This window comes from Pan paniscus, chromosome 4, assembly GCF_029289425.2.
Source record: "Pan paniscus chromosome 4, NHGRI_mPanPan1-v2.0_pri, whole genome shotgun sequence".
Lineage (NCBI taxonomy): Eukaryota > Metazoa > Chordata > Mammalia > Primates > Hominidae > Pan > Pan paniscus.
In genome coordinates, this window is record NC_073253.2 from 75,470,389 (window position 1) to 75,495,228 (window position 24,840).

Consider the following 24,840-nt stretch of genomic DNA (forward strand, 5'->3'; position numbering starts at 1 on the left):
TCCAGAGACAGCAAGGTAAAATGAGATCATGGGTAGTTCAAAGCTGGTTCTGGTAATTATGAGCTTTCTCAAACTCTATAAGCCTACATTTCCTTCTAAATAAAACAATTGAGTTTATACTGCAAGTTTGTTGTGAAGAATAATATTAAGTGTAAAATCACCCAACATATAGTAGATATACAATCAATATTCCTTCCTCCTGACTCCAATATTTGTATTCCTAAGTTGAATTAAAAATATATGTGTAAGCCAGGTATGGTGGTGTCTTGCCTGTGGTCTCAGCTACTGAGGAGGCTGAGCCCAGGAGTTCAAGGTTTCAGTGAGTTCTGATTGCACCCTGCACTCCAGCCTGAGTGGCAGAATGAAAAGCTATCTAAATGAAAATAATAGAAATACCTACCCTCATTGGCTGTCATGAGGACTAAGTAAAATAAATTATGTAAAGCACTTAGAACAGTGTCTAGTATGTAGTTATACTTAGTAGGCACTCTAACACTTAGAACAGGACATGCATAAAAAAGGTATTCAATAAATACTGGAGAATGGATGAACAAAATGAGCACCAGAGTTTTTCTGAAAAAAGAATAAGACTATCTTTCACATAAGGCAGAAAAACTTTAGGCCCTATGTGACAGGAGTAGACATTCACCAGACTGTAATTTATTGCCCTGTGGACTTAAGTCAATAGTTTGATTTAGTTCTGGACATTCCAACATCTCCCCATTTCCCATTTGACTTCTAGATTCATGGTTGTTTAGAGGACGCAGACATGACGCATGTATTTCATTTACTACTATTCAGTCATATACCCTACTGTGCCAAGTGCTTATGGTTTTGGAAACAGATTGCTTTCAAGGATGTAAAGATATCTGAAAAATCTAGGGAACAGTAAACTCTTTATTCTTTTTCTTCTAATAATCTGATGGGCCCACATTCATTTCTAAATATTCTGATTCTCAGAGGATCTCTAAGTCAACAGCAAGACAGTTAAATCTTGTTCTGGCTTAAACCAATTCCATGAACTTTGTTTTCATATGGAACAGAACTTTCCTTAAAAATGTACATGCTGTGCATGGCTTTCACAGCTTCCAGTTAATTGTCTTCATTAAGTGTTCCTTCATCTAAAATGTCACATGTCATGACAAAAATAGGTGGCAATTCAGAGAAAAATACAATATTAGAGTGAGTGTGAGAGGCAAGTATAAGGAAGACTAAGAGTTAGTGAGTTCAGATCACAGATCCAATATTTACAAGCTATGTTACCTTGGACAATTTGTTTAACCTCAGCTTCAGTCTCCTTGACCACCCCCCTTTAATAAAATAATAATCATACCACCTCAATGGCTGTTGTGAGGATTAAATGGGGCAGTACACAAAATGCCCAGTGTATCCGTTTGGTAAATATGAGCCTCTTTTATTATCATTTGAGTTTCTGGGTTTTTTTGCTCTAAATATTTTTCTCCCTTATATCATGTAATTCCAAGCCTCATTCACAAAAGCCTCAGCTTCTCCAAGCCCAGATCTTACCTGCCCAAAGCAAGTGTTAGGTCGTTCTCAGAGACTTGTAATTCACAAACACCTCCTTTATATAATTCTTTCAGCTCCTTCATGTTTCTCTCTGCCTTTTGCAGGTTGAAATAGGCTTCTCTGCCAGTGAAATAGTCAAGGAAAATGCCAAGCACTCAAACTAACATCTACTGCACAGGGACAGCAGGTGATAAGGAAACAAAAGGGGCTCTTGGGAAAGTGAAGCAATATTAAAAATGGGTACTTAACTATGTTCTTTATTTTCCATGTATTATGTTGTCAAGAAGCAAGAATTCTTTAGAAAAGGAACAGGGGCTTGGGTTTCCTGTGGTGGTTGCCTGAATCCAAGACTAGAGTAGGTAGGCAGTCTTCGCAGGAGTGAGCGGAAACTGTAAATTACACTCATTTCCTTTAGAGGCATCTACTATGTGACAATAGTTATTCATTTTTCCCAAGCCTGTTCCTGTGAATGGTAAAAGAGAGGAACTAATTACGCTGAAAGGAACTTTCTGGGTCATTTAGAAAGTCCAAGCAAAGCAGGTTTTGGGCCAAAGGCAAACAGCAGAAAAGCAAAAATCCCCTTAATTCCCAAACATTCTTCTATTTCCCACATTTTTAATAGCCTCCTGCTAAGGGTATAACAGAGGAAGGCCACATATCAGATTTTGCAAGTTGAACATTAGGACCAAAAAAGTAGAGGGGGGATGTGTAGAGAGGAGACTGGGGACACATGGGCTCAAAGAGTGCTCATGATGATTCGTGAACATCAAATGCCCTTAACATCTTTCCAGTGGAGATGGTACAAAAGGCTGTCAGAATCCCCAGTTCTGAGGAAAGGCACATATAACAGTACCCCTCTGGGGATTTGCAGAACTACTTGTTTTGTCTATTTTGCTTGGCCTCCAGCCTCATGGGCAGTATCCACAAGAGCATTTCAAAAAACTAAAATGATCGAGAATCAGTTAAATCAGTGGTTTTGGGCTGCAAATTACAATCTCTGGAGGGCTTTTAAAAATTTCAATGAACAGATGTACCTCAGAGCCTCTCAGTCAAAATCTTTGGGGCAGGAACAGACAGCAGAAATTCTTAAAGCTCCCCAGGGGATTACAATGTGCAGCCTAGTTTGCCAAATTGTGCTTTAAATTATCACCCATTCTCTCCACTACACCACCACCACCACTACCCCCCTCATCCTCATTGCTAACACTGATTTTCTTGGGTGCTCAATGAAGAGCAGAACAGACTCAGAAAACCTTCAACTGGCTAGGTGATATGTGACTAGGGAAATCTCTTCCGTGGCTCAACTCAGAGCTTATATGAATAGACATAGGAAGAGAATACACACCCTTCTAGATGGAGAGGAGAGGCTCGTGGAGGGCCTTGATGTTGGAACAGATCTACAAGGCCTTGGTTCCATCTCCCACCCTCCTGTATGAGATGACCCATCTGGCATGTGTGGCCTGTGGCCCTGAACACTAAACGCAGCTAGGAATGGAAGGATATCGGTTCTGCAGGAGCCAGACCACGCCCAGAGTGTAGTACAGCTTGACCAGAGCTTCCAGGATTTCCTCTTTCTCCTTATCTGAGGTCGTATTTGCCTTCCAGGTCAACAGTGTATTCTTGGCTGACGTAGCATGTTTCTTGGCCTGAACTGGGAGGCCTGGGGGAGTTAGAGGGTGGGTAGCAAGAAGACAGACATTAAAAAGGCATGCTTCAGTCAAAAACATTCCTAGGAGGGGATAAAGTGGGCAGTGCAGTTGTCGTATGGTCTATAGCATTCGTTCCTAAATCTGGCTGTGAATCAGAATTATTGGAAATGCTTGTAAAGAATACAGATTCCTGGGCCCCACTCGAGACCTACTGAGTGGGGAATCTCTAGAGAATTGGGGTCCAGGAATCTCTAATTTTAATCTGCACCACAAGTGGTTCTTATTCAGCCCTCTCAACATTAGCCTTCATACCTCAGTTTGGAACTCAAGACAGAGACAGGAATGGAAGGTCAGTATCCTATTCCTGATTCTACTACTAATGCCATGTGACCTTTTCAACCCACAAAGCTTCTCCATCCTCCAACTGTTGAACAACAATAATAATTATAGAAGCTGCCCCTTACCAAACACATAGAGATAGTCCAGGAACAAAGTAGGTTATGCCATAGAATGCTGTGCATTGAGTGTTCTGGAAAAGGCATTCTATAAATACAAGGGCTTATGAATGCAATTACTTCCATCTGGGGATTTTTTTTTTTCAATCTAAGATGAATCTGGTGATACTAACTGGTCACACAACACACATAAAAAGAATGCAATTGCTAAATGCAGGGAGGCCCCAAACTAAGAAGACAAAGGCAAGGCCAGACCCCAGCTAGACAGAACTGGTGGGGTTTTTCCCCTTGTTTTTTCTTTTCTTTTCTTTTTAAAGATTTAAAAATACAAACCTGTGTCCAGGGCTGACTTTCCATAGACTGCAGTGAGGGAGCTGCTCTGCTACATACAAAACCCTGACCCAGAAGCAGGTTATCTAATGATTTAGCACCAGGTTCCCCTCAAATATGCATTGCATGAAGGGTGAAAGGGCATCCCCCTTTCCAGCCACATCTCATTTGTCCCCTTGTTTTTTGCTGGTGTTCCTGGGCACTTACTCAAGCTGCTATTTGTCCAGTCAACAGAGGTAGACTTGGGAAGACTGAAAACAACAGGTAGGGTTCACTTTCAGCCCTCTCTCTGCAGGTACCTAGGGGCTGGTAAACACATTCACCCCTGCCAAGTAGGCCACTGTGCCCCTAATCCTCACTTCACACCACCAGCCCCAGTCCTACTCAGCAAGCTGCCTTTGGCTCCTGAAGCCTAGTTTCACAGAATGGGTGCAAGTCAATGGCAATAAGGATAAATTTAAAAGTTTGTCTTTGATACCTGCAGCCCTCATGTGTTCTAAGTGCACCTCCTGAATGAGTTACAGCAATGAAAGGGAACATGGTCTTCCCTGGGAGAGTTCTAAAGGTGACCCAGGTCCCTTCTCCCTTTTGCAACCATTATATAAGCAGCAGTGGTCAAAATAAAGTTCAGTTCTTTTGTGACTTCTGACCAAAGCAAGAACCATAAAAAAGCATTTCAAATGCACCTTCCCAAATTCACAAGATTATGTCTTCCCTCTTTCCAAAGAGCTGAGACAAAAGTACAATGCTTGATCCATGCCCCCCAAATAGGATGATGAAGTTCGGATTGTGCAAGGACACTATAAAGGTCAGCAAACTGGCAAAGTAATCCAGGTTTACCAGAAGAAATACAGCATCTGGCTGGGCATGGTGGCTCACGCCTGTAATCCCAGCACTTTGGGAGGCCAAGGTGGGCGAATCACAAGGTCAGGAGATTGAGACTATCCTGGCCAACATGGTGAAACCCCATCTCTACTAAAAATACAAAAATTAGTTGGGTGTGGTGGTGTGCACCTGAAGTCCCAGCTACTAGAGAGGCTGAGGCAGGGGAATCACTTGAACCTGGGAGGCAGAGGCTGCGGTGAACTGAGATCGCACCACTGCACTCCAGCCTGGTGACAGAGTGAGACTGTTTCAAAAAAAAAAAAAAAAAGGCATCTATACTGACAGGGTGCAGTGGGAAAAGGCTAACGGCACAACTATCCATGTGGGCATTGACCCCAACAAGGCAGCTATCACTAGGCTAAAACTGGAAAAGAACAGAAAAAGATCCTTGAGCAGAAAGCCAAATCTCACCTAGTAGGAAAGAAAAATAGTAGATATGAGGAAGAAACATTTGAGAAGATGTAGGGGGAAAGTATCCCTAAATATACCTTTCATTAAAAACTGCAAAAATAAAAATAAATAAAAGTGATCCAGAGACAAGAAGTCTCTGCAGAATACTCAGAAATATCTGTTCTATAGGTTTCAACTAAAGAGAAAAATGGACTCTGGTGAAAGAGAGGGCTGTGTCCTAAGTTAAGAGTGGCCTTCAAATTGCACTGTGCATTATAAGCACCCTATTAAAATGCAGATTCCTGTCCCACACTTCCAGTAGTTACAGCTCACAAGTTCTGGGATAAGAACCAAGAATACACATTTAAAACAAGCAACCATGTTTCAGGTGGTAACCAAGGATTCCCATTTGTAAGAACTAATCTTGGTAATAATGCAAGGTTGTCTGAGGACCACACTTGGAGAAATACATAGTTAGTAAAATCTTTATCGAAGAAGTAGGACTCATCTTGTTTTTCAAGAGTGGATAGGATTTTGACTGATAGAAGGAGGGATTTCCCCTTGGATTAAATAGCTTGAGGCCTTGAAGACAGAACAAGCAAGTGTGTGTATGTATGTGTGCTGCACTGGGGGATGAGGTTGGGTGGATACAGGATGGTTAGGGAAGGTAGAAAGATGACTGAAGGGAAACTCTGAATTGAAAAACGTATAAGCAGCCCGGGCACAGTGGCTCACGCCTGTAATCCCAGCACTTTGGGAGGCCGAGGCGGGCGGATCACGAGGTCAGGAGATCAAGACCATCCTGGCTAACACAGTGAAACCCTGTCTCTACTAAAAAAAAATACAAAAAATTAGCCAGGCGTGGTGGCGGGCGCCTGTAGTCCCAGCTACTCTGGAGGTTGAGGCAGGAGAATGGCATGAACCTGGGTGGCAGAGCTTGCAGTGAGCCGAGATCACGCTACTGCACTCCAGCCTGGACAACAGAGTGAGATTCCGTCTCAAAAAAAAAAAAAAAAGAAGAAGAAAAGAAAAAAAAGAAAAACGTATAAGCTATGCATTGAATATGTAAAAAATCTTGGATGATGTCTTAATTTGTATGTGCTGCTGTAACAGAATACCTGAGACCAGGTAATTTATAAAGAACAGAAATTTCTCACAGTTCTGGAGGCTGAAAAGTCTAAGATGAAGACGCCAGCTTCTTGTGAGGGACCTCTTGCTGCATCCACATATGATGAAAAGTGGAAGAGAAAAAGAACCAAACACCACAAAAAGCCTCTTTTATAATGGCCTTAATCCCATTCATGAGGGAGGGGCCCTCATAGCCTAATCACCTCTGAAAGGCCCCACCTCTTGATGCTATCACAGTGGCAACACCTGAACTTTGGAGTGGACATGCTCGAACCATAGCAGATGCCCAGATGAGGAGGGGGAATTAGATCTGTTATGTAACAGGGAGTCTTCACAGGTCTGGAGGAAGAAGGCAGCATCACTAGTTAGCTCACAGAAAACTCTGCTTCGAATACTGGAAGCCGAGATGGCTACTTTAGACCAAGAAAACAAAGTAGAAAACTGAGAAAGTGTTTTGATCAAGCAGGTCATTTTCCACAAGTAGGTGGGCCGTTAGGAGTGTGTCATTAAGGACTATGAAAACCAAATTCAGACAGTTCCCTGGGTCCTTAGGAAGAAGAAAGGTGAAACTGCAGGAGCTACTAAAAACCACCCCAAATCAGCAGACACTCCTTCTGGGCTTGTGAATGTCAAATAAAACAACTACCACTCAAGAAAGTTGTTCTGAGGAAGTCCCTGAGGCTTTTGAAAGCCTGCACCCTCCCTGCAAAATATCCCATGCTGGTTGTGCAATTCCCAGGAGGGATACTTTTCCTCTCTGCTCAGCAGCTAATCAATCATAGAGTTCCTTGCTTTCACACGACTAGGCCCCACATTGTGGGCCTTCTGATGGAAAAGCTGAGCCACAAGGGGCTTAAGCAAACTGAACAAGGATCTTAATTTAAAACAATTTATTATATTTTAAGCCCTAAAGGGAAAAAACTTCTTTCACCTTCCCAGAATCCTCTCTGATCTCCAAAGTGGAGTGCATGAACTCTACAGGTATGCAAGATGCCGTAAGAGTGTGAGGGGGAAATCAAAACTTCTCTATTTTTTTTTTATCTGAAGCATTTTTCTATTTTTATTACTATTTATAATATTACATAACACATCAATACTGTTGTACACAATCTATTTAAAATACATGTATAAAAAGTAATTGATTGTTTGCTTAAGTTTCTTTTAGTGATAAGGGAGCTGTCTCTTGAGTTTGGAGACCGCTGGCCTAGACAAATGTTTTCCAACCTTTTCAAGTATTAAAGAGCTCTTTTTATATTTTAAAAAAACCACATGGCTTCCTCCACTTGTGATAATTATTTTCATAGCACATACTACTTGAAAAAATTCATAATGACGAAAATACTATGAATTCAGTATCAGCAACACTTTGAAATGAATTTACATTTACTAAGTCTAAGTACGTCCTCTTTCATGTAAAAACACTCTGTATATAAGATTTATTATTGTATATATCTATGAAGGATGCTTCATAGATCAAGTTACTTTTCTGTATCTGCCCTCCCAAGCCAAGGATACCACCCTTCTACCTGCACTGACAGTGCAGCAGTTTTCAAGGTACAAGGCAGAGGGGCAGCAAGGCCTGCTTCTGGAGCCCAAGATTCAGAAATTACAAGGAAATACTGATGAGATGGCAAAATGAGTCCAAAGATTGTCCAACAAACATATCAATCATTTTGCTTTAGTTTGGGTTGGGATTCTATCATCGATTCTGCTACACTGACTCAGGCCAGAGAAAATCTGCTCAGAGCTACCCAATCTTTGGAGGTTGTTATTGTCAGCAGAAAGCAGTCACCTTTGATGAGCATCTATATTTAAGCAATTACTGTGGCACGGTAATTAAAAGAGCAGGGTCTAGAGCCAGACTTTCCAGGTATAAATCCTTGTTTAGTCATTATGACTTGAACATCCTTATGACTTGAAAAAGTTACTTTATCTGTGCCTGTTTATTCACCTACAAAATGGTAATGAAAATATATCCTGTAGAGTTGTCGCAAGGATTAATTTAATATAAAAAAAGGATTAAATAGTACCTGAATGAAGTGAGTTTGAAGATATATTAGCCATTATTATTATTACTACCAAGGTCCATTTCTCTTATTGAGTAATTTACTATATTTGTACTTATTTTCAACATTTTTCATAGCACTGTTTACAGAATCTTTGTAAAAGGCTTGCATTCTCAAATGCAGACTCACTTCAGGTAGGTATCAGGCTTCTTGTGGGTCAGATTACCCGGTTTTTATCATTCCCTGTTGTTTCTGTATGAGTTTTTGTGTCTTTGTTTTAACCAGCTAGACAAAGAAAGCATGACTTAGGCTTCTTTTTCTGGATTTTGCAACATTTGTAACAGAGCCCGAATACCTGGAAGATTCCAGGTATTATTACCAGTAATAATAGGCTGACTAAAGTACTGTTTCATTAATAAGCAGAATTTCAGAAAACTGCTTGTCCACGTTACCATATTTTCCTTCCTGAACACTTGAAACAGTTCACCACTAGTTACCAAACTACCCTGGTGATCTCCGACTGCCCTTTCTCAGCTGCTGGATCACTAGGCTCATTAGGATCATCACCAGGGCAGTGGGCCATAGAGGTCCACTTCTAGTGTCACTTGTTCTGTTTAACAAGCCAACCAACTTTTATACACTCTGCTTTGCAAAAGCCTCACATTCTCTTGTGAATCCCATTCCATCAATTACTCCATTAAAAACATCTTTAAACCCTCTCTTCTAACTGGCTCCTTCCTCTTTGCCTAAAATCTTCCTGCATCTCCTTCTCTTGTAAAATCATCTTCACTAGCCTCTGGTCCCTATTGCTTCCCTTCATCCCTGGGATCTGGCTTCTCCTCCAACCATTATGGGGAAACTGTTCTTCTGAGGTCCCCTCAAAAACATCCTAATAAATGAATCCAACTGCAGTTTTTCAGTCCGCATTTCACTGCAGCATCAGACACCCTTACCTGTTTGGCTCCCAAGGCACTGCACCAACCTGCTTCTCCTTTATAAACCTTCTGTAATTGATTCTTTGCTAACTGTTTATCAAGGTCCTTTGTTCTCTACCATTAATGTGTCCATTTTCCAAATCTTTCTGTTTCTTCCACTTCTCTCTTTCCCTCTTGGAAGTTTTATCAACTCCTATTACTTCAACCTTGGCTTCCATGCTTATAATTTACTATTTCCCCTCTTTAGTTCTGGTCTCAAACATTCCTCCATGCTTATGCCTTTCCTTCTCTCCTCCCAAGTTCTGGTCCCAAATTTCCAGCACAAGTAAAAATGTATTACAGGTTGAGTATCCCTTATCCAAAATGCTTGGGACCAGAAGTGTTTCAGATTTCAGATTTTGTTCTGGATGGGGGGAGATTTTTGGATTATTTGCAGATAACCAGTTGAACATCTCTGAAATCTGAAAATCTGAAATCCAAAATGTTCCAGTGAGCATTTCCTTTAAGCGTCACATCAGCATTCAAAAAGTTTTAGATTTTGGAACATTTTGGATTTCAGATTTTCAGATTAGCGATTCTCAACTTGTGGATTCTCTATTGCAATTCAAAATCTATACATCAAAAACTGGACTCAGCATTCCTCTCCCAGTCCACTTCCTTTCTGACCCACTTCTCTCCGAAAATGGCAATTTCAGGGGCCCAAAACATCATGGTCATCTTTGGGCCTCACTGTCACTCAACCCCAAATCGAACACCATGTCCTGCCTACTCCTTCTTAATGGTCTCTGTCTTTTAATAATCATTTTTGAATAGGTAACACATTTCTATCGTTGAAAAGTTAAAAATTATAAGAAAAAGTAAACACTGAGAGGTCTCACTTCCAATCTTGTTCCCTTTGTCCCCAATCACCCTCTAAGTAACTTTTTTTGTTTCATTCTTGTGTACCCTTTGGTGGTTTTTATATAAAAATAAGCCTACATTCTCATTTCTTACTCCCTCTTTCTTACACAAAAAGAGGCATATTATAAACACCATACTGCATTGTGCATTCTCTTTTCCCTAAAGAGATCTTTCCCTAGAAGGATATAGAGATTCCTCATGTTATTTTTAAAACTCCATATATCCCACTGTGTGTATGTACTAGTTTCCTATTGATGGATACTTGCTTGTTTCCAATCTTTTCCTATCATGAATGATGCTGCAAAGAATAATCTTGTCCATGTTATCAGTGTGTATTTAGGAAAGATTCCCAGAAGTGGGTTTCTGGCTTAAAAATAAATGTATCTGTCTTTCGTAGACTCTTGAATCCTTACCTTCTCACCCATTCTCTCTGGCAACCTAGTTTTAGACCTAGATGACTGAGATGGCTTCCATTCCATCACTGCTAGATTAACCCTGCCAAAAGTACACTTTGATATTTTTATCATCCTGCTGGAAAATCTCCACTAGTGCTCTTTGCCTATCAAATAAATTACAAATTCCTTAGCTTGTATTTAAAACCATACCATGGCCTGCCCAATGTACCCTTCTCCTTTCCAGGTTTATCTTACCAGTCCTAACCTTAGCCTGCCCAATGTACCCTTCTCCTTTCCAGGTTCATCTTACCAGTCCTAACCTTAGCCAGACAAGGCTGCTTACTGCTGTCTCCACAGACGTGGCACTTTCCTTCCTTATGCCTTGGCCCACACCTTCCTCTTCATCAGAAATGCCCACCCCTTCTTCCACCTACCCAAACCCTACTCCTTTACAACCCTTGAATCTACCTCCCCCTTGAATCTATCATCTCTGCCAGAAATGATTTCACTCAACCTTCCCGAAGCCCATTATTTAAATCAATTACATGGCATTTACCTTACACTGCCTTCCCTCATAGTTATGTCCCCAGGTAGTTCACCTTCCACACTAAGTTGTAAAACCTTTGAGGGCTTCTTTATGTTACATTTCCCAAAGTGTTCATCATGGCATTTCACATATACAAGTTTCTCACTACTCACTGAATGACTGTTTATCGAGAGAAATTAGCCTTTTGGCTGCTGGAAAAGGCTCAAAGTGAAATGAGCAAAGCAGGGCTGATGACTATAAAACATGAATGGGTGCAGTGAAGCATGAACGCACACAGACACACACATCCGCCTACACAGGAGGCCAGCTTATATATTCTGTCCACTTTAAAGCAGTTAGAGGATGAATGACAACAACACTGAGTGGAGCTGAGCAAGCACTTCATCTCTCTTGAAGATCTGCCATTTTTCAAAGCCTTACTTATTCCATGGACCAGACACTAAAAAAGCTGAAGTGAAGAAACTGAAATAAAAGCTTAAGTGAAGAAAGCAAAGAGGCACTGGGCTATTCTCAAAGAAAGCTTACAGCCACAACCTATTCTAAAAAAAAATCTAGGCTGGTATCAGAAAATCTGGGTTCAAGTCTAGGCTCCACTATACCATGTGGACACTTCATCTGACCAGCAAGCTGCCTTTCCCATCTAGGAAAAACAAACAAAAAAGTCTCTCATACAGGAAAACTTGTGTCTCCTCCAACTTATTGCCCCAACGTAGTTCTCTATTCATGCAGCAGGAAAAACTGTCAGTTAGGGAGAAAAGGATTTATCACCATGTTTTGTGGTATAACCTGTTCACTTATCTTGACTTAACTTGGAATCTAATTGGAAAAGTAAAACTCAAAGGCAGTTTGTGGCTCATTATGGAAGGGGTTGATTTCAGAAGATCTAGGCCAACCTCCTTCTAGACCTATCCTAGTCATCTTCAAGGCAAGACAGAGAGGGCAGCATCTGGCCTTGCCTAGTTTCAGAGAAATCTCCCTCTCAAATGCCTTCCTCTTCAGTTCAAGTTCATCACCTCAAGTTTGAATTCCAGTGAAAGACTCTTAGCTAGTCTCTGTGAATCTGGGCTCTCCCAGGGCCCAAGGAGTGTACTTGTCTCTACCAAACCAAGTTGCAATGACCTACCAACTGCCAAATCCATGGGTCTCTCCTCAGCCATTACCTTATTTGACCTTCCTCTACCATCTGAACTGTTGAAACCACTGTTGCACTTCTTTTCAAAACCCTCTCTCCTCCCTTGGCTTTGATGACACGGGTCCTCCTGAGTCTTCTATTTTCTTTGCTGGGCCCCCTTTACCCTACCCATTCTTAAAGCTCTTGCTCTCCAGTCTTCAGTCCTCTATTCTCTTCCCCTCTCTTTCTACACACTACTACAGAGTCTCGCTCTGTCGCCCAGGCTGGAGTGCAGTGGTGCGATCTCAGCTCACTGCCACCTCCACCTCCTGGTTCAAGCAATTCTCCTGCCTCAGCCTCCTGAGTAGCTAGGATTACAGGCACACACCACTACACTTGGCTAATTTTTGTATTTTTAGTAGAGACGGGGTTTCACCATGTTGACCAAGCTGGTCTCCAGCTCCTGACCTCAAGTGATCCACTCGCCTCAGCCTCCCAAAGTGCTGGGATTACATGCATGAGTCACCACACCCAGCCACTACACACTACTTCTGATCAAGCTCATCCACTCCTATGGCCTCAACTTGCTCCTATGTGCTCATTTCTCCCAGACTAACATCTTTCCTGAGCTCTAGACCTGCTTTCAGTTGCCTAGTGAACATTTCAACACAGATGTGATCCAGCCTGACAGAAACCAAACTCAGTAGCTTCTTCCCCCTTCCTCCATGATATGGTTTAGTTGTGTCCTCACCCAAATCTCACCAGGCATTGTAGCTCCCATAATCCCCACGTGTCATGGGAGGGTCCCAGTGGGAGGTAATTCAATCACAGGGGCAGGGTTTTCCCATGCTGTTCTGGTGATAGTGAATAAATCTCACGAGATCTGATGGTTTTATAAATGGAAGTTCCTCTGCATGATCTCTTGCCAGCCGCCATGTTAGATGTGCCTTTGCTCCTCCTTGGCCTTCCATCATGATTGTGAGGCCTCACAAGCCACATGAAACTGTGAATCCATAAACCTCTTTTTCTTTATAAATTACCCAGTCTTGAGTATGTCTTTATTAGCAGCATGAGAACAGACTAATACACCCCACCACTTGGTCTTTCCCTTTCATTCTCGATTTAAAATAATTGTCCAGGTCATGCCTGCTTCAACTTCAATTCTTCCCTGTCCTTCCCACTCCATACTGAATGGGGCACTAAATGTCACCCATTCTACATTTTAGGTTATCTTTTCTTCATTGCAACTGCCATACCCAATGCCCTCATCGACTCTCATCTGGGCAGGATAATGGCCTAACTGGTCTTTGCCTCTTCTTTCTCTACCCAGTCCAACCCATCCTGGAGTCTCTCATTTTATAACACAAGCTTGATTATTACCACCTCACTTCAAACCTTTTAATAACTCTCCACACTCCCTGATATCTAGGCCCAAATTACCTTTTCAGTCCCATTTCCAAGCATGAGCTGTCTGTCCTAAGGTGTCTTCTGTCCTACCTTAACCCCCTGGATCTACAGAGAAGCTACAATATTCTGTGTAAGGAGTTTTATACAGAGTGCCCTCCTCTCACTTCCTATGCCTTAGATCAACATATATAAAGGACCAACTTTGTACTCTCTACTTCTCCCCTCAAAATCTACTTGGGGGCCAGGTGCCATGGCTCACGCCTGTAATCCCAGCACTTTGGGAGGCTGAGGTGGGAGGATCACTTGAGGCCAGGAGTTTGAGATCGGCCTGGGCAACATAGAAAGACCTTATCTCTACAAAAATAAAAATATAAAAAGTAAAAAAATCTACTTGATAAACCTATTCTCATTCTTCAAAGACAGGACAAATATCACTTTCTCTCGGCAGCCTTCCCTGACTTTCCTCAATGGCAAAACCACTGAACTGCCTCATTTGCATTCCCCAGAATTTTGTTCCTACCTCTAGAATAGTACCTATCATAAGACCCCTGTGTGCTCCTAGAGCATAGGGACCACCAATATTCATTTATGTATCCCCAGCACTGACTGCAAGTGCCACCAGGCTTATAACAAGAACTCCATAAGTACTGAAGGAGTAAATCCCTAAATTTGACTCTTATCATGAAGGCAGTAAGTTTTTGAGAAAATCAGTCTGATGGGAATAGAGAGATTCCAAGTAAGGAAGCATGGAACGCCACTAGGGGAAGATCCTTCCTGGTCACTCTCGAATCTCATAGAGGTGGCTGCCTGCTCTGCCAGTACATAAGGACATTCTCCTCTCCCTAGCCATAGCACCTTCTTTCAGAACACAACACGTGTTCTTAAAGCATAAAAGGGCCTCACTGTGCCCCCACTGTGACCCACAGCATCACTGTCCTAATGCTGTGATCTCAGCTACCTGTGATCTTGCCACATCAATAAATGAATCTAAAGTTGCATTAAAAACAAATGGGTGTAAAAGGGCCTATAGAGCCCTAAGAAGGAGAATATATTCTGAGATCAATAACTGAGAAGTGAACTCAATTTTAATTTTTTCAAAAGCTTTGCTTTCTGATATCCAGCCTCATTATGGCCCAAATATATTGCTTCCCTTTTCCTGTAGCCTTCAAATCACTTAAGCCCATAAAGCATTTAATTTGTATTACAAGTTAGGCCCCGCTTCAGACTGAGGTCCCAGAGGTACTTGAACAACCCCTAGGCCAGTGGCTCAGTTCATAAGCAGTAATATGCCGATCTATATTGTGTACAAAGGACTGTTCTAGATCAAATGAGACCAGTCCCTGCCCTGAGGGAGCTTCTATGTCAGAGGAAGAAGCATTTAAAGCATATATGAGCACAGTACAATGAGTTCCACGGTGAAAATGTATGCAGTCCACACAGGGGGACATGGCTGGTCAAGGAACAGAGAGTCTTGAGCTGGCTATGTCCCTGGTTCCTGAAATGCGCTCTCACCTCAGTGTATCACCCAATATTTATTCAGCCTGTACTACAAACTTTCTACTCTCAAGGAACTTTCACTTGGGTTCAGTTTTAGCAAATAGATTCCTGTCTTATTCTCTTACACTAGAGTACCTTCCAGAAGTACCATTTCTCTAGGATGAGGGTCCTACCTTTCACTAAGCCAAACCTTCCAGGAATTTGAGTTCTACCTTTGGAATTCAAGTCCCATTATTGGGTCTGCCTCCCTGATGCTGAGTGTACATCCCTGCTTGTCCTTCCCCTACTGTCCTCCGGCTGGAACCCCTGATACTGCCCTTTGCCCACTGTGCCCCAGTGTCCTCATCCATAAACTGAGGATAATAATAGTATCTCCCTCCATGGAATATTGTGAGGACTAATGAGACCAGTTTGGCACATGCTAAATACTCAATAACTGTCATCATCATTATTATCTTTATTACTTAGATCCTTGCCACACTGTCTCCCTTATCCATGGACTTTCCTTCCTGATAATGTGTGAGCTAGGGGCAAGAAGGGGCCCTCCTAGTCATGCCCATCCTCACTGAGGTTGTGTGGGCTCAGTTCAGCCTTCAGAGGCTGGCCACCCAAACCCAGCTGGGAAAACCAAGTACCTCTCAGTGTCAAGTAGCCATAAGCTAGGTTGGCCAGAGCTTGTGCACATTTCCAGTGATGGTCCCCAAAAATAATCCGAGAAAGGATGACACATCGAATCAGCTCCTTGTTTGCTTGAGTATTCTGTAGAGTACAGAAGTGATTATACTTTTTGGAAAGGAAGAGAAGTCTCTACCCCATGGACTTATCACTGGAACACAGGACTGAATTCACCTGTCATCTTTTTTCTCTTCTCTTTCCTTCTCATCCTGTGTCTAATCCATCAGGTCTGGCTGGATCCACATTCCCCCTAAATCCTAAAACCAAGCTCTTCTCCTCATTTCTGCCATGAGTACCTAGTCCAGGCCACCCTCACCTTTGACCTGGCTGGCCACAGCAGCCCCTTCCAACTGCTTCCTCTCTGGCCCTCACAGTCTACTTTCTACATAATAGCCAGAGTGACTTCTTTTACCCTTTTATCATGAAAAACTTTATTAATATACAAAATAGACAGCATGAAAAATGAGTATGTAGCGTGATCAGTGATCTACTCCTGGCCAATCTTGTTTCATATCTAGACCCCTCATCCACCCATCCTCACCTTAAATTGAAGCAAATCAGACATTCCATTGTTGCCTCTGTAAACATTTCGTAAATAACTCTAAAAGATATGGACTTAGAAACACACCACAAAATCATTATCTCACCAAAACATTAACAATAATTCCTTATCTAATCACAGAAATGGAATTTTTAAAATAATTTGTTTGACTGTCCACACTGTGAGATCAGTCTCTTTTCATCTATAGGTTACTTTTCCATCTCTAATTCTTTTTCTTACAAATTATTTGAAAAAGCTGAGTCATTTGGTCTAGTATTTCCCACAGACATAAATTTTGATGACTGCGTCCTCATGGTGTCTCATCATGTCCCTCCATTCTCTGTTCTGCCTTTATATTAGTAGTTGGGTTTAGAAGTTTGGTTAATTTCAGCTTTGAATTCTTTTTTTTACAAAACGACTTCATGGCTACTGGTATGTTCTTCCAGCAGAATACATCTACTATCTGGTTGTTTTTTCTTTTTTTTTTCTCTGATATTAGGAAAACTACATGGAAAATTAACAAAAGATTATAAAATGCAAATATACTAATTCTATCATTCCTTCTTCATACATTAGCTGGAATAATTCTGTAAGGAGAATTTCTCCTCCTCCACTCTTTGGTTACCCAATAGTACAGTTCATGTTGGAAAGGCAGGACACATGGTTTATTCTTGCCCTTTACTAGCTTTCAGAAAAACGAATTGTTCACTAGCATCCTCTAATTGTGATCAAATAGCTTGTTATTATTATTAGAAACTTATGGATTTTAAAACGTATTTTATGTGTTTATACCTTAAGATATAAATTAGATCATGACTTTCCTGTTCAAAATCCTCCAACAGCTTCCTGCTTTTTCTTCTTAATATAATTCAAAGTCCTCACCATGGCTTCCAAGGCTCTGCATAATCTGACCCAACACCAATCACCTCTGGACTTCATTTTCTACCACCCTTTCCTCCTACTCTGTCTGCTAGAACTACACTGACCAGCGGTTCCTGAACATCACCAACTAACTTCCAATGTAGGGCTGTGCACATGCTGCTCCCACTGCTTGGGACACTCTTCCATGTCATTCACTTTCTCATTTTCACTTTTCTTATCAACAGGCCTTTTTTGGCCACCTTATCTAAAATAGACGCCACTTCATCACTCAGTATCCCATTACCTATTTTACTTTTTCTTCATAGCACTTACTTCTATCTAATATTGTATTAGCTATTACTTTTGTTTGTCTATTATCTCCCCAAATAGAAGATAAGTCCCTTGAGGACAGAAGTTTATTCCTCATGTTTGCTGTTATCTGCCCAGTACACACAGGTGTAACACATTCAATATTTGCTGAATGAATCATTTATTAGCAAGATTAAAGATGGGTTGGGGAAAATAATCCTCTACCCCTATAGAAATGACAGGTAGAGCTCTCTAAGAAATCACCGAACTGTATCTTCAAGTCATATATTTCAGTGACTTTACAAACACAGCCATTATTGGCTGAACGAGTCGATAGGGTCAGGCATTTTTTTCCTGGTAAAGTGAAAATAGCACTTCAAGGAAGCAAAAACCTAAAGTTTCAGCCCTGGTTCTAATGTTTGTTTACTGATTGTGTTGCTTTGGGGTAGGCCACTTTGATCTCAGCTTCCTTTTCTGAGATTTGGAAACCTGTATCATCTACCTCATGGAGATACTGTAAGGAAAAAAAAATAGTGTCCAAATGATTCAGTGTTGTTAGGTCAGATCTAAGTGTAACCCGTTTGAAGAATAATGTACAGGTAACCAAAGTAACCCATTTAAAGAGTAATGTTAGATAAGATACAGCAGTACCATAGGTTATTCCAAGGAATACACTCCTTACTGATTCCTATCTCCTACCCAACTTCATGTTTTACCTGCCCCCTGCTCAAATATACAGAAGCAAGCAATGGTATAAGGAAACTTCCCCTGATGCTTCCAAAACATCCATTTAGTCAGCATTTTTTAGAGTTCACCATGGGCTGACCACAGCAAATACTAAGTTCTCTTTCGAGGAAGAAGCATCATGCCATGAAAAAATCACTGGAATGGGAGACCAAAGCTTTGGCTCTGGACATTGTATATTCATCCTTGAACTCCTTGACTTGGAGAAACCGGGACAACCAATACGGGCTCCAGATGTCATCCCAGCACTTCTGCTGCTGACGTGGCATCCCCTGCCCTTCAGGGCTAGGAGTACTAGGTTGGGTTTGATTTAAAAAAAAAAACAAAAAAACAAAAAAAAAAACAGCGTTATTGAGCTATAACTGATATACAAAGAACTGCACCTGTTCACTTTATACAATTTGATGAGCTTGGGATTTGAGTTAGATTTCTCTCCTAAGATCTAAATCTTTGTCATTATCCAATCTGGCCAAGGAGTTTTTAAGCCTTGAAAACCCCCACTTACACTCCATGGCAGATGGTACTTGTGTGTTTTTAGAAATGATCCTTCTAGCCTGGATTTGTGAATCACTAATGGGTCCAGGCCAGGATGACTGTCCTTTGCAAGGTCCTTGGGTCATTTACAGAGATAAATTTACAAATATCCATCTAGAGAGATACTTCAGAGGCAAATGATAGAAAATGAAACCTCTCTAGATTACTTTTTTCCCCTTGGCTAGGAGGAGCCAGGAAGTCAAGGTACAAGCTCTTCTGTTGATAAATCATGCTCTGGAAGCAGGCTGGTGCCTGTGTTCTAATAATGAGAGTCGACGTCTTGCTGTCTCAGTCTCCTGGATTTTGAATACTCATGCTTACAAACCTGCTCTGAGATCTTTGACTCAAGTCTTTGACTTGCTCTTAGAAATGCATATTTGGAATCTTTGACCTCCACTGCTACCTCCTGTTTCTGGCCCTTTGGTTTGTTTATGATTCCACTGTAACCAAGGGCATCTTACCCATATCCTTTCCAGGCCAGAGCTTAGACCTGCTTGCCTACCTGTTCTCAACCTCCTGCCTTACTATCCCAGCCTTTTTGTTACCTAAGAGATAGCATCCTGAAACCTTCCAGGATGGAGATATACATATATATACAGACACACACACACACACATATATGTACGTATTTGTATATATACGTATATGTGTATATATGTGTGTGTATATATATGTGTGTGTGTGTATATATATATATATATATATATATTTTTTTTTTTTTTTTTTTTTTTTTTTTCTGAGACAGAGTCTAGCTGTTGTCGGCCCGGGCTGGAGTGCAATGGCATGATCTCAGCTCACTGCAACCTCTGCCTCCTGGGTTCTAGCAATTCTCCTACCTCAGCCTCCCAAGTAGCTGGGATTACAGGCATGCGCCACCATGCCTGGCTAATTTTTGTATTTTTAGTAGAGATGGGGTTTCACCATGTTGGCCAGGCTGGTCTTGAACTCCTGACATCAGGTGATCCGCCCACCTTGGCCTCCCAAAGTGCTGGGATTACAGGTGTGAGCCACCACGCCCAGCTATTTTTTTTTTTAATTTTAAGTTAAAGGTAACAGCAACAAAAATAATCAAATGATAATTTTTAGGTTTTTCAAATTTTTATTTTATTTTCTTAGAGACACAGTCTCATTCTGTCACCCAGGCTGGAGTGCAGTTGCACAATCACGGGCTCCCTGTGGCCTCAATTTCCTGGGCACAAGCTGCTATCCTGTCTCAGCTTCCCAAGCAGATGGGACTACAGGCTCCCTCCACCATGCCTGGCTGATTTTTAATTTTTTTTGTAGAGACAAGGGTCTCACTATGTTACTCACGCTGGCCTCAAGAGATCCTCCCACCTCGGTTTTCCAAGGTGTTGGGATTACATGCATGAGCCACTGCACCTGGCCTAATTTTTAGTTTAAAGCTAGGACCAGAAATGCCCCAAGGAGGAACAGACAATGAACCATGCATGGAACCAGAAGGTGGGCTGGCTACCTAAGTAGGCTCTGCTTTGTTTTCTGCTACTTACAAAGAAATATGACACCTTCCTCTATTTCATGTGCTTCAATCTGCATCGAAGGCAAAGCTTCTCTAATCAGGAACATATTTTTAAATGGAAACAAAATTTTAGTGAGTTTTTTGTTTTACCATTTTTTCCTTAATCAGCTGAGCTACTTTCTTCTGGGATTGGGCTAATTTCTCTTTGGGATGAGACATACAGTCTATGGCCTTCTCCTTCTCTTTAGCTTTAGTTTCCTCTTCACTCTCTCCACACCCACCAGTGGGATACAACTCATCTGTTTGCTGGTGAGCTGGGATCTCGGTTTGCTGTGACCTGTAGGTATGAGAGAGGCAGGGATTCAGGATTTAACCTGCGCCATCTCAAACAAGGTAAAATTGAAGGGCATAGCTCTCCCAACTAGGGGATAGGGACATGATTTCTAACATAAACCTGAAGGAATAAAGCTAGGCAGTAAACTCACGTCGCCCTCAAAGCCTAGCATTAAGACAGCAATGTGGTAGTTCAGATGAAGCAGATTTATAGAGGTACAGCTCTGCTGCTTACTAATCACATGACCCTAACCAAGTTATTAATTTACTTCTCTAAAATGAGAATATGGATGCCTACTTGATGAGGTTATGGGATTAAATGAGATAATACTCATAAATCAGCACAGTGTGTGGCATTCATTAAGTGTTCCTTTCATGTTAGCTATTAGTATATCATTAGCTCCAGGACAGGGCTTCTTCTTCTACAAATGAGGGTGTTGAACCGGAGGATCCCCAGGAATATCTGTGTTCTAAAATTCTGATCCAAACAAGGAAAGAAAATGGATACAATGAAATAAGGGAAAGGAAACCAACATTTTGAGGCTGGACTTTGCATGTCTTCTCATATCTTAAAAGCTTCAACATGTGGTGGCCAAGAAAAGAGGACATGGGTCCCACCAGAGACAGGGAGGGAACCCCACACTACATCAAGTGCAGATTCAGAGGAGAAATATCCTTAGTTGTGTTAAAAAGAACTATATCCTAACATCACCAGAAAAATCAATAAAGTGCTACAGAAGAAACAGAATTTTGAGATCTTAGGAGCAACGCTAGAAATTTTAAGTATAAATAAGTCTCCCAAAGGACTCATCTTTATACTCACAGTAACTCAAAAGTTCAGCCACTGAGTAGTTTTTAAAATACAATTTACTTTTCTTTTCCACTGATTGCTTAAATGTGAATGTTCAGTGTTTAAATAAAAAGAAAATTCAGAAAAGCACAAAAAGCTTAAAGAGTGAATGTTCAATGTTTAAATTAAAAAAATCAGAAGAGCACAAGAAGAAAATAACTGCCAAGTGTAACTTTTTTTTTTTTTTTTTTTTTTTTGCTGCTGCTGCTCACTCTTTGGATCTGTGCCACCTTTAAGAGCTGTATGCCAACTGTAATCTTTTACACCAGGTTTGAAAAATGACATGCTAATATCCTTCTAGAGTTCTATTCTAATTAACTTATCGAGAGGCACGTGGGCAAACCAGGTTGTGTAGATAGGGAAGCAACATTTCTTGAGGCCCAAGCGCAGGCAGGCTTGCCTTCTGCCCACAGACGAGTGTGCTTTCAGTAGACAAGCTAACTTGATGGGACAGCCAGGGAAGGTTGGGGATGTGACCTGATCAGAAGACAGGTGATGAACTTCCTTTTCTCTGCCTGGTGAATTCCATACTCCTCCTTCAAGATGCAACTCAGATGTCATCATTCCTGGAAGTCTTTCACTGGAGTAGCAATAAAGGCAGCCTCCAAAGGGCTTTCAAAAATTTCCCCCAAACTGCTAGTACACTGTGATTTTTTTTTATTGTTGTTTGATTTTTTTATTGTTGTTTCTTTGGTTTGTTTCTGAGTCTTCTTTGCCTGCTGGCAAAGTAAACTCCAATACGGCAGGGTCTGAGCCTCATTTGTTTCTGAAAACCTGATATCTGGCTCATAGTAAAAACAAATAATGGCCTGTTAAATGATGAACAAATGAATGAGAAAAGAATGTGCAGTCTTTAGAATGTTTGAAAAATATTGAGGAGAGAGGAAATCTGTGGCAAGAGATCATAAGTCGGCTGACTCTGGGCATGCTGCCTATGAGCTAGCCCTGTTCTGCAAGGGGCAGTTAAAAAAAAAAGAGATCATACCTCAATAGAAAATTTTGCTTAAGCTGCATATTTCACAGACCTAGAGCAGAAGTTACATCTATTGGAGTCACCAGATTGCTAATTATGGATATTAAAAATTATAAGCCCGAAATATTTTAAATTAAGCCTTGAATAACATTAAGGTAAGACCAAAGGCAGCAAGCTTCAACCTCAGGGCCTTCAAAGGAATGAGAAACATTGAGGTCTTGACAAATGATTTGAGAATGTAAATCCCTGAACTAGCTTTGAACATCATGTTATAAAAGGTGAGAAAGATGGCTGGAGAATCCTGACCAGTCAGACATCTCAAAGGACGGTCAGAATAAAAAGAATAGGAGGTTGAATGGAAGGTCTGCCTTGCCAGGTTTATAACTTATTCCATATGTTACCATCATGAATAGGAATTCTGATTAGTAATGTTCAATATAAATTATATGATTATTTCCCAGATATTTTACTGTGAACTTAACATTTTTATGAACTTCAATTTTTATAGTCATATGACCCTTAACCTTAAGATATTTTATGAATTTAAACTTATGCTATCCAGGCCAGGCACAGTGGCTCACACCTCTAACCCCAGCACTTTGGAAGGCCGAGGTGCATGGATCACTTGCAGTCAGGCGTTCGAGACCAGCCTGGCCAACATGGTGGAACCCTGTATCTCCTAAAAAATACCACAATGAGACTGTAATCCCAGCTACTCAGGAGGCTGAGGCATGAGAATGGCTTGAACCTAGGAGGAGAAGGGTGCAGTGAGCTGAGATCACGCCACTGCGCTCCAGCCTGGGTGACAGAGCAAGACTGTGCAGGGAGCCGAAGGCCCATGGGATGTGACCAACTCAGCATTCCACTGGAGACGATATGATCAAACAGCAAACTGTTTATCATGAATGCAGGATGTGAGCAAACTCATGAGTGCTCCTGCCGACAGAGGGTTTGCTGGAGGCAATCACTCCCTAGTGCTGAGGTTATCTACTGTGACATCTAGAGCCTGTTGTTTGAGGAACGAAGTCTTGCAAGCCTACTCTGGACTAAGCAGCTGACCCCTTCTTCCACCCCCCTTCTCACCATCTCTTTTGCCTAATAAATACAGAGGGCTGTGTACAGCTCAGGGCCTTTGTCCACTAGAGGCAAGGTGCCCCCTGACCCCTTCTTCCAAGTATACTCTTTTGTCTCTTGTCTTTTATTCCCACGTTCACCCCTCCTTTGTTCAGTCCACCAGGGATTGTGGCAGGTTACATAGGGGCCCCCCAGACAGCAACAGAATCTGGTGCTCCACAACTCTGTCTCAAAAAAAAAAAAAATGCTATCCAACATGGTAACTACTAGCCACATGTGGCTATCAAGCACATGAAATATTGCTAGTCTGAATTAAGATGTGCTGTAAATGTAAAATATGTGCTGTAAAGAGTATAAAAAGATATTTCATTAATAATTTTAGCATATTTTGTATATATTGAAATAAAATATAGTATTGAAATTAAATTCATGTGTTTCATTTCACCTTTTAATATGGGTAGCAGAAAATTTTAAATTACATATGTGGCTTGCATTATATTTCTATTTGATGGCACTGGTATAGAGCAATGGTTCCCAACTAAGGACGACTTTGCCCCGAGGGGAAATCTGGCAGCATCTAGAGACATTTTTGCTTGTCACAACTGGAGCTAGTGCTACTGGCATCTAGTGGATGGTGGCCAGAGATGCTACTAAAAATCCTACAATGTATAGGACAACCCTCCACAACAAACAGTTATCCAACCCCAATGTCAATAGTGCAGAGACTGAGAAACCCTGGTATAGAGAATGGTTAAAGAATGGACTCTACCTGGGCACAGTGGCTCATGCCTGTAATCCCAGCACTTTGAGAGGCTGAGGCAGGAGGATCACTTGAGCCCAGGAGTTCGAGACCAGCCTAGGTAACATAATGAGAACCCATCTCTACAAAAATGTAAAAATTAGCCAGGTATGGTGGTGTGTGCCTGTAGTCCCAGCTACTCAGGAGGCTGAGGTGGGAGGATTTCTTGAGCCCAAGAGGCCAAGGCTGCAGTGAGCCGTGATTGCACCACTGCACTCCAGCCTGGGTGACAGAGCAAGACTGTCTCTAAAGACAAAACAACACAAAACAAAACAAGAATGGATTCTAGAGTCAGAATGCCCAGTTTAAATACCACTTACTAGCTTTGCAACTTTAGGCAAACTCCCTAACATCTCTTTGATTCATACTCATCTATAAAATGTACCAATAACAGTAACTCCTTCACAGGGCTTGGGGGGATTAAATCAGCTAAGACGTTTAAGGTACTTAGAACAGAGCCTGGCACATAGTATGTGCTCAATAAGTATTAGACGATACGAAAGTTTTA

The 24,840-nt window shown here is 41.4% G+C and overlaps 1 protein-coding gene and 1 long non-coding RNA gene across 11 annotated transcripts in view; one reads left to right on the plus strand and one right to left on the minus strand.

Moving 5' to 3' along the window:
- Window positions 1-24,258, plus strand: part of LOC117980313 (uncharacterized) — a 38,332-nt gene extending 14,074 nt beyond the window's left edge. The window contains exon 3 of the long non-coding RNA XR_004671585.3: window positions 21,724-24,258. This is a non-coding gene — a long non-coding RNA (uncharacterized LOC117980313). The remainder of the gene's footprint in view (window positions 1-21,723) is intronic.
- TTC23L (tetratricopeptide repeat domain 23 like) overlaps window positions 1-24,840 on the minus strand; it is a 63,357-nt gene that overhangs the window by 34,127 nt on the left and 4,390 nt on the right. For 5 of the 10 annotated variants that reach the window (XR_008625390.2, XR_008625394.2, XR_008625393.2 and 2 more), the window contains exons 3-6: window positions 20,454-20,640; window positions 15,798-15,921; window positions 3,031-3,187; window positions 1,528-1,653 (exon numbers count right to left, since the gene is read on the minus strand). Coding sequence is in view for 4 of the 10 variants with exons in the window: in XM_055112460.2 (XP_054968435.1) it covers window positions 1,528-1,653; window positions 3,031-3,187; window positions 15,798-15,921; window positions 20,454-20,640 (594 nt within the window). In the remaining 6 variants the exon portion in view is untranslated. The remainder of the gene's footprint in view (window positions 1-1,527; window positions 1,654-3,030; window positions 3,188-15,797; window positions 15,922-20,453; window positions 20,641-24,840) is intronic. The other 5 variants (XR_008625392.2, XR_008625395.2, XR_008625391.2 and 2 more) reach the window with 1 other exon arrangement.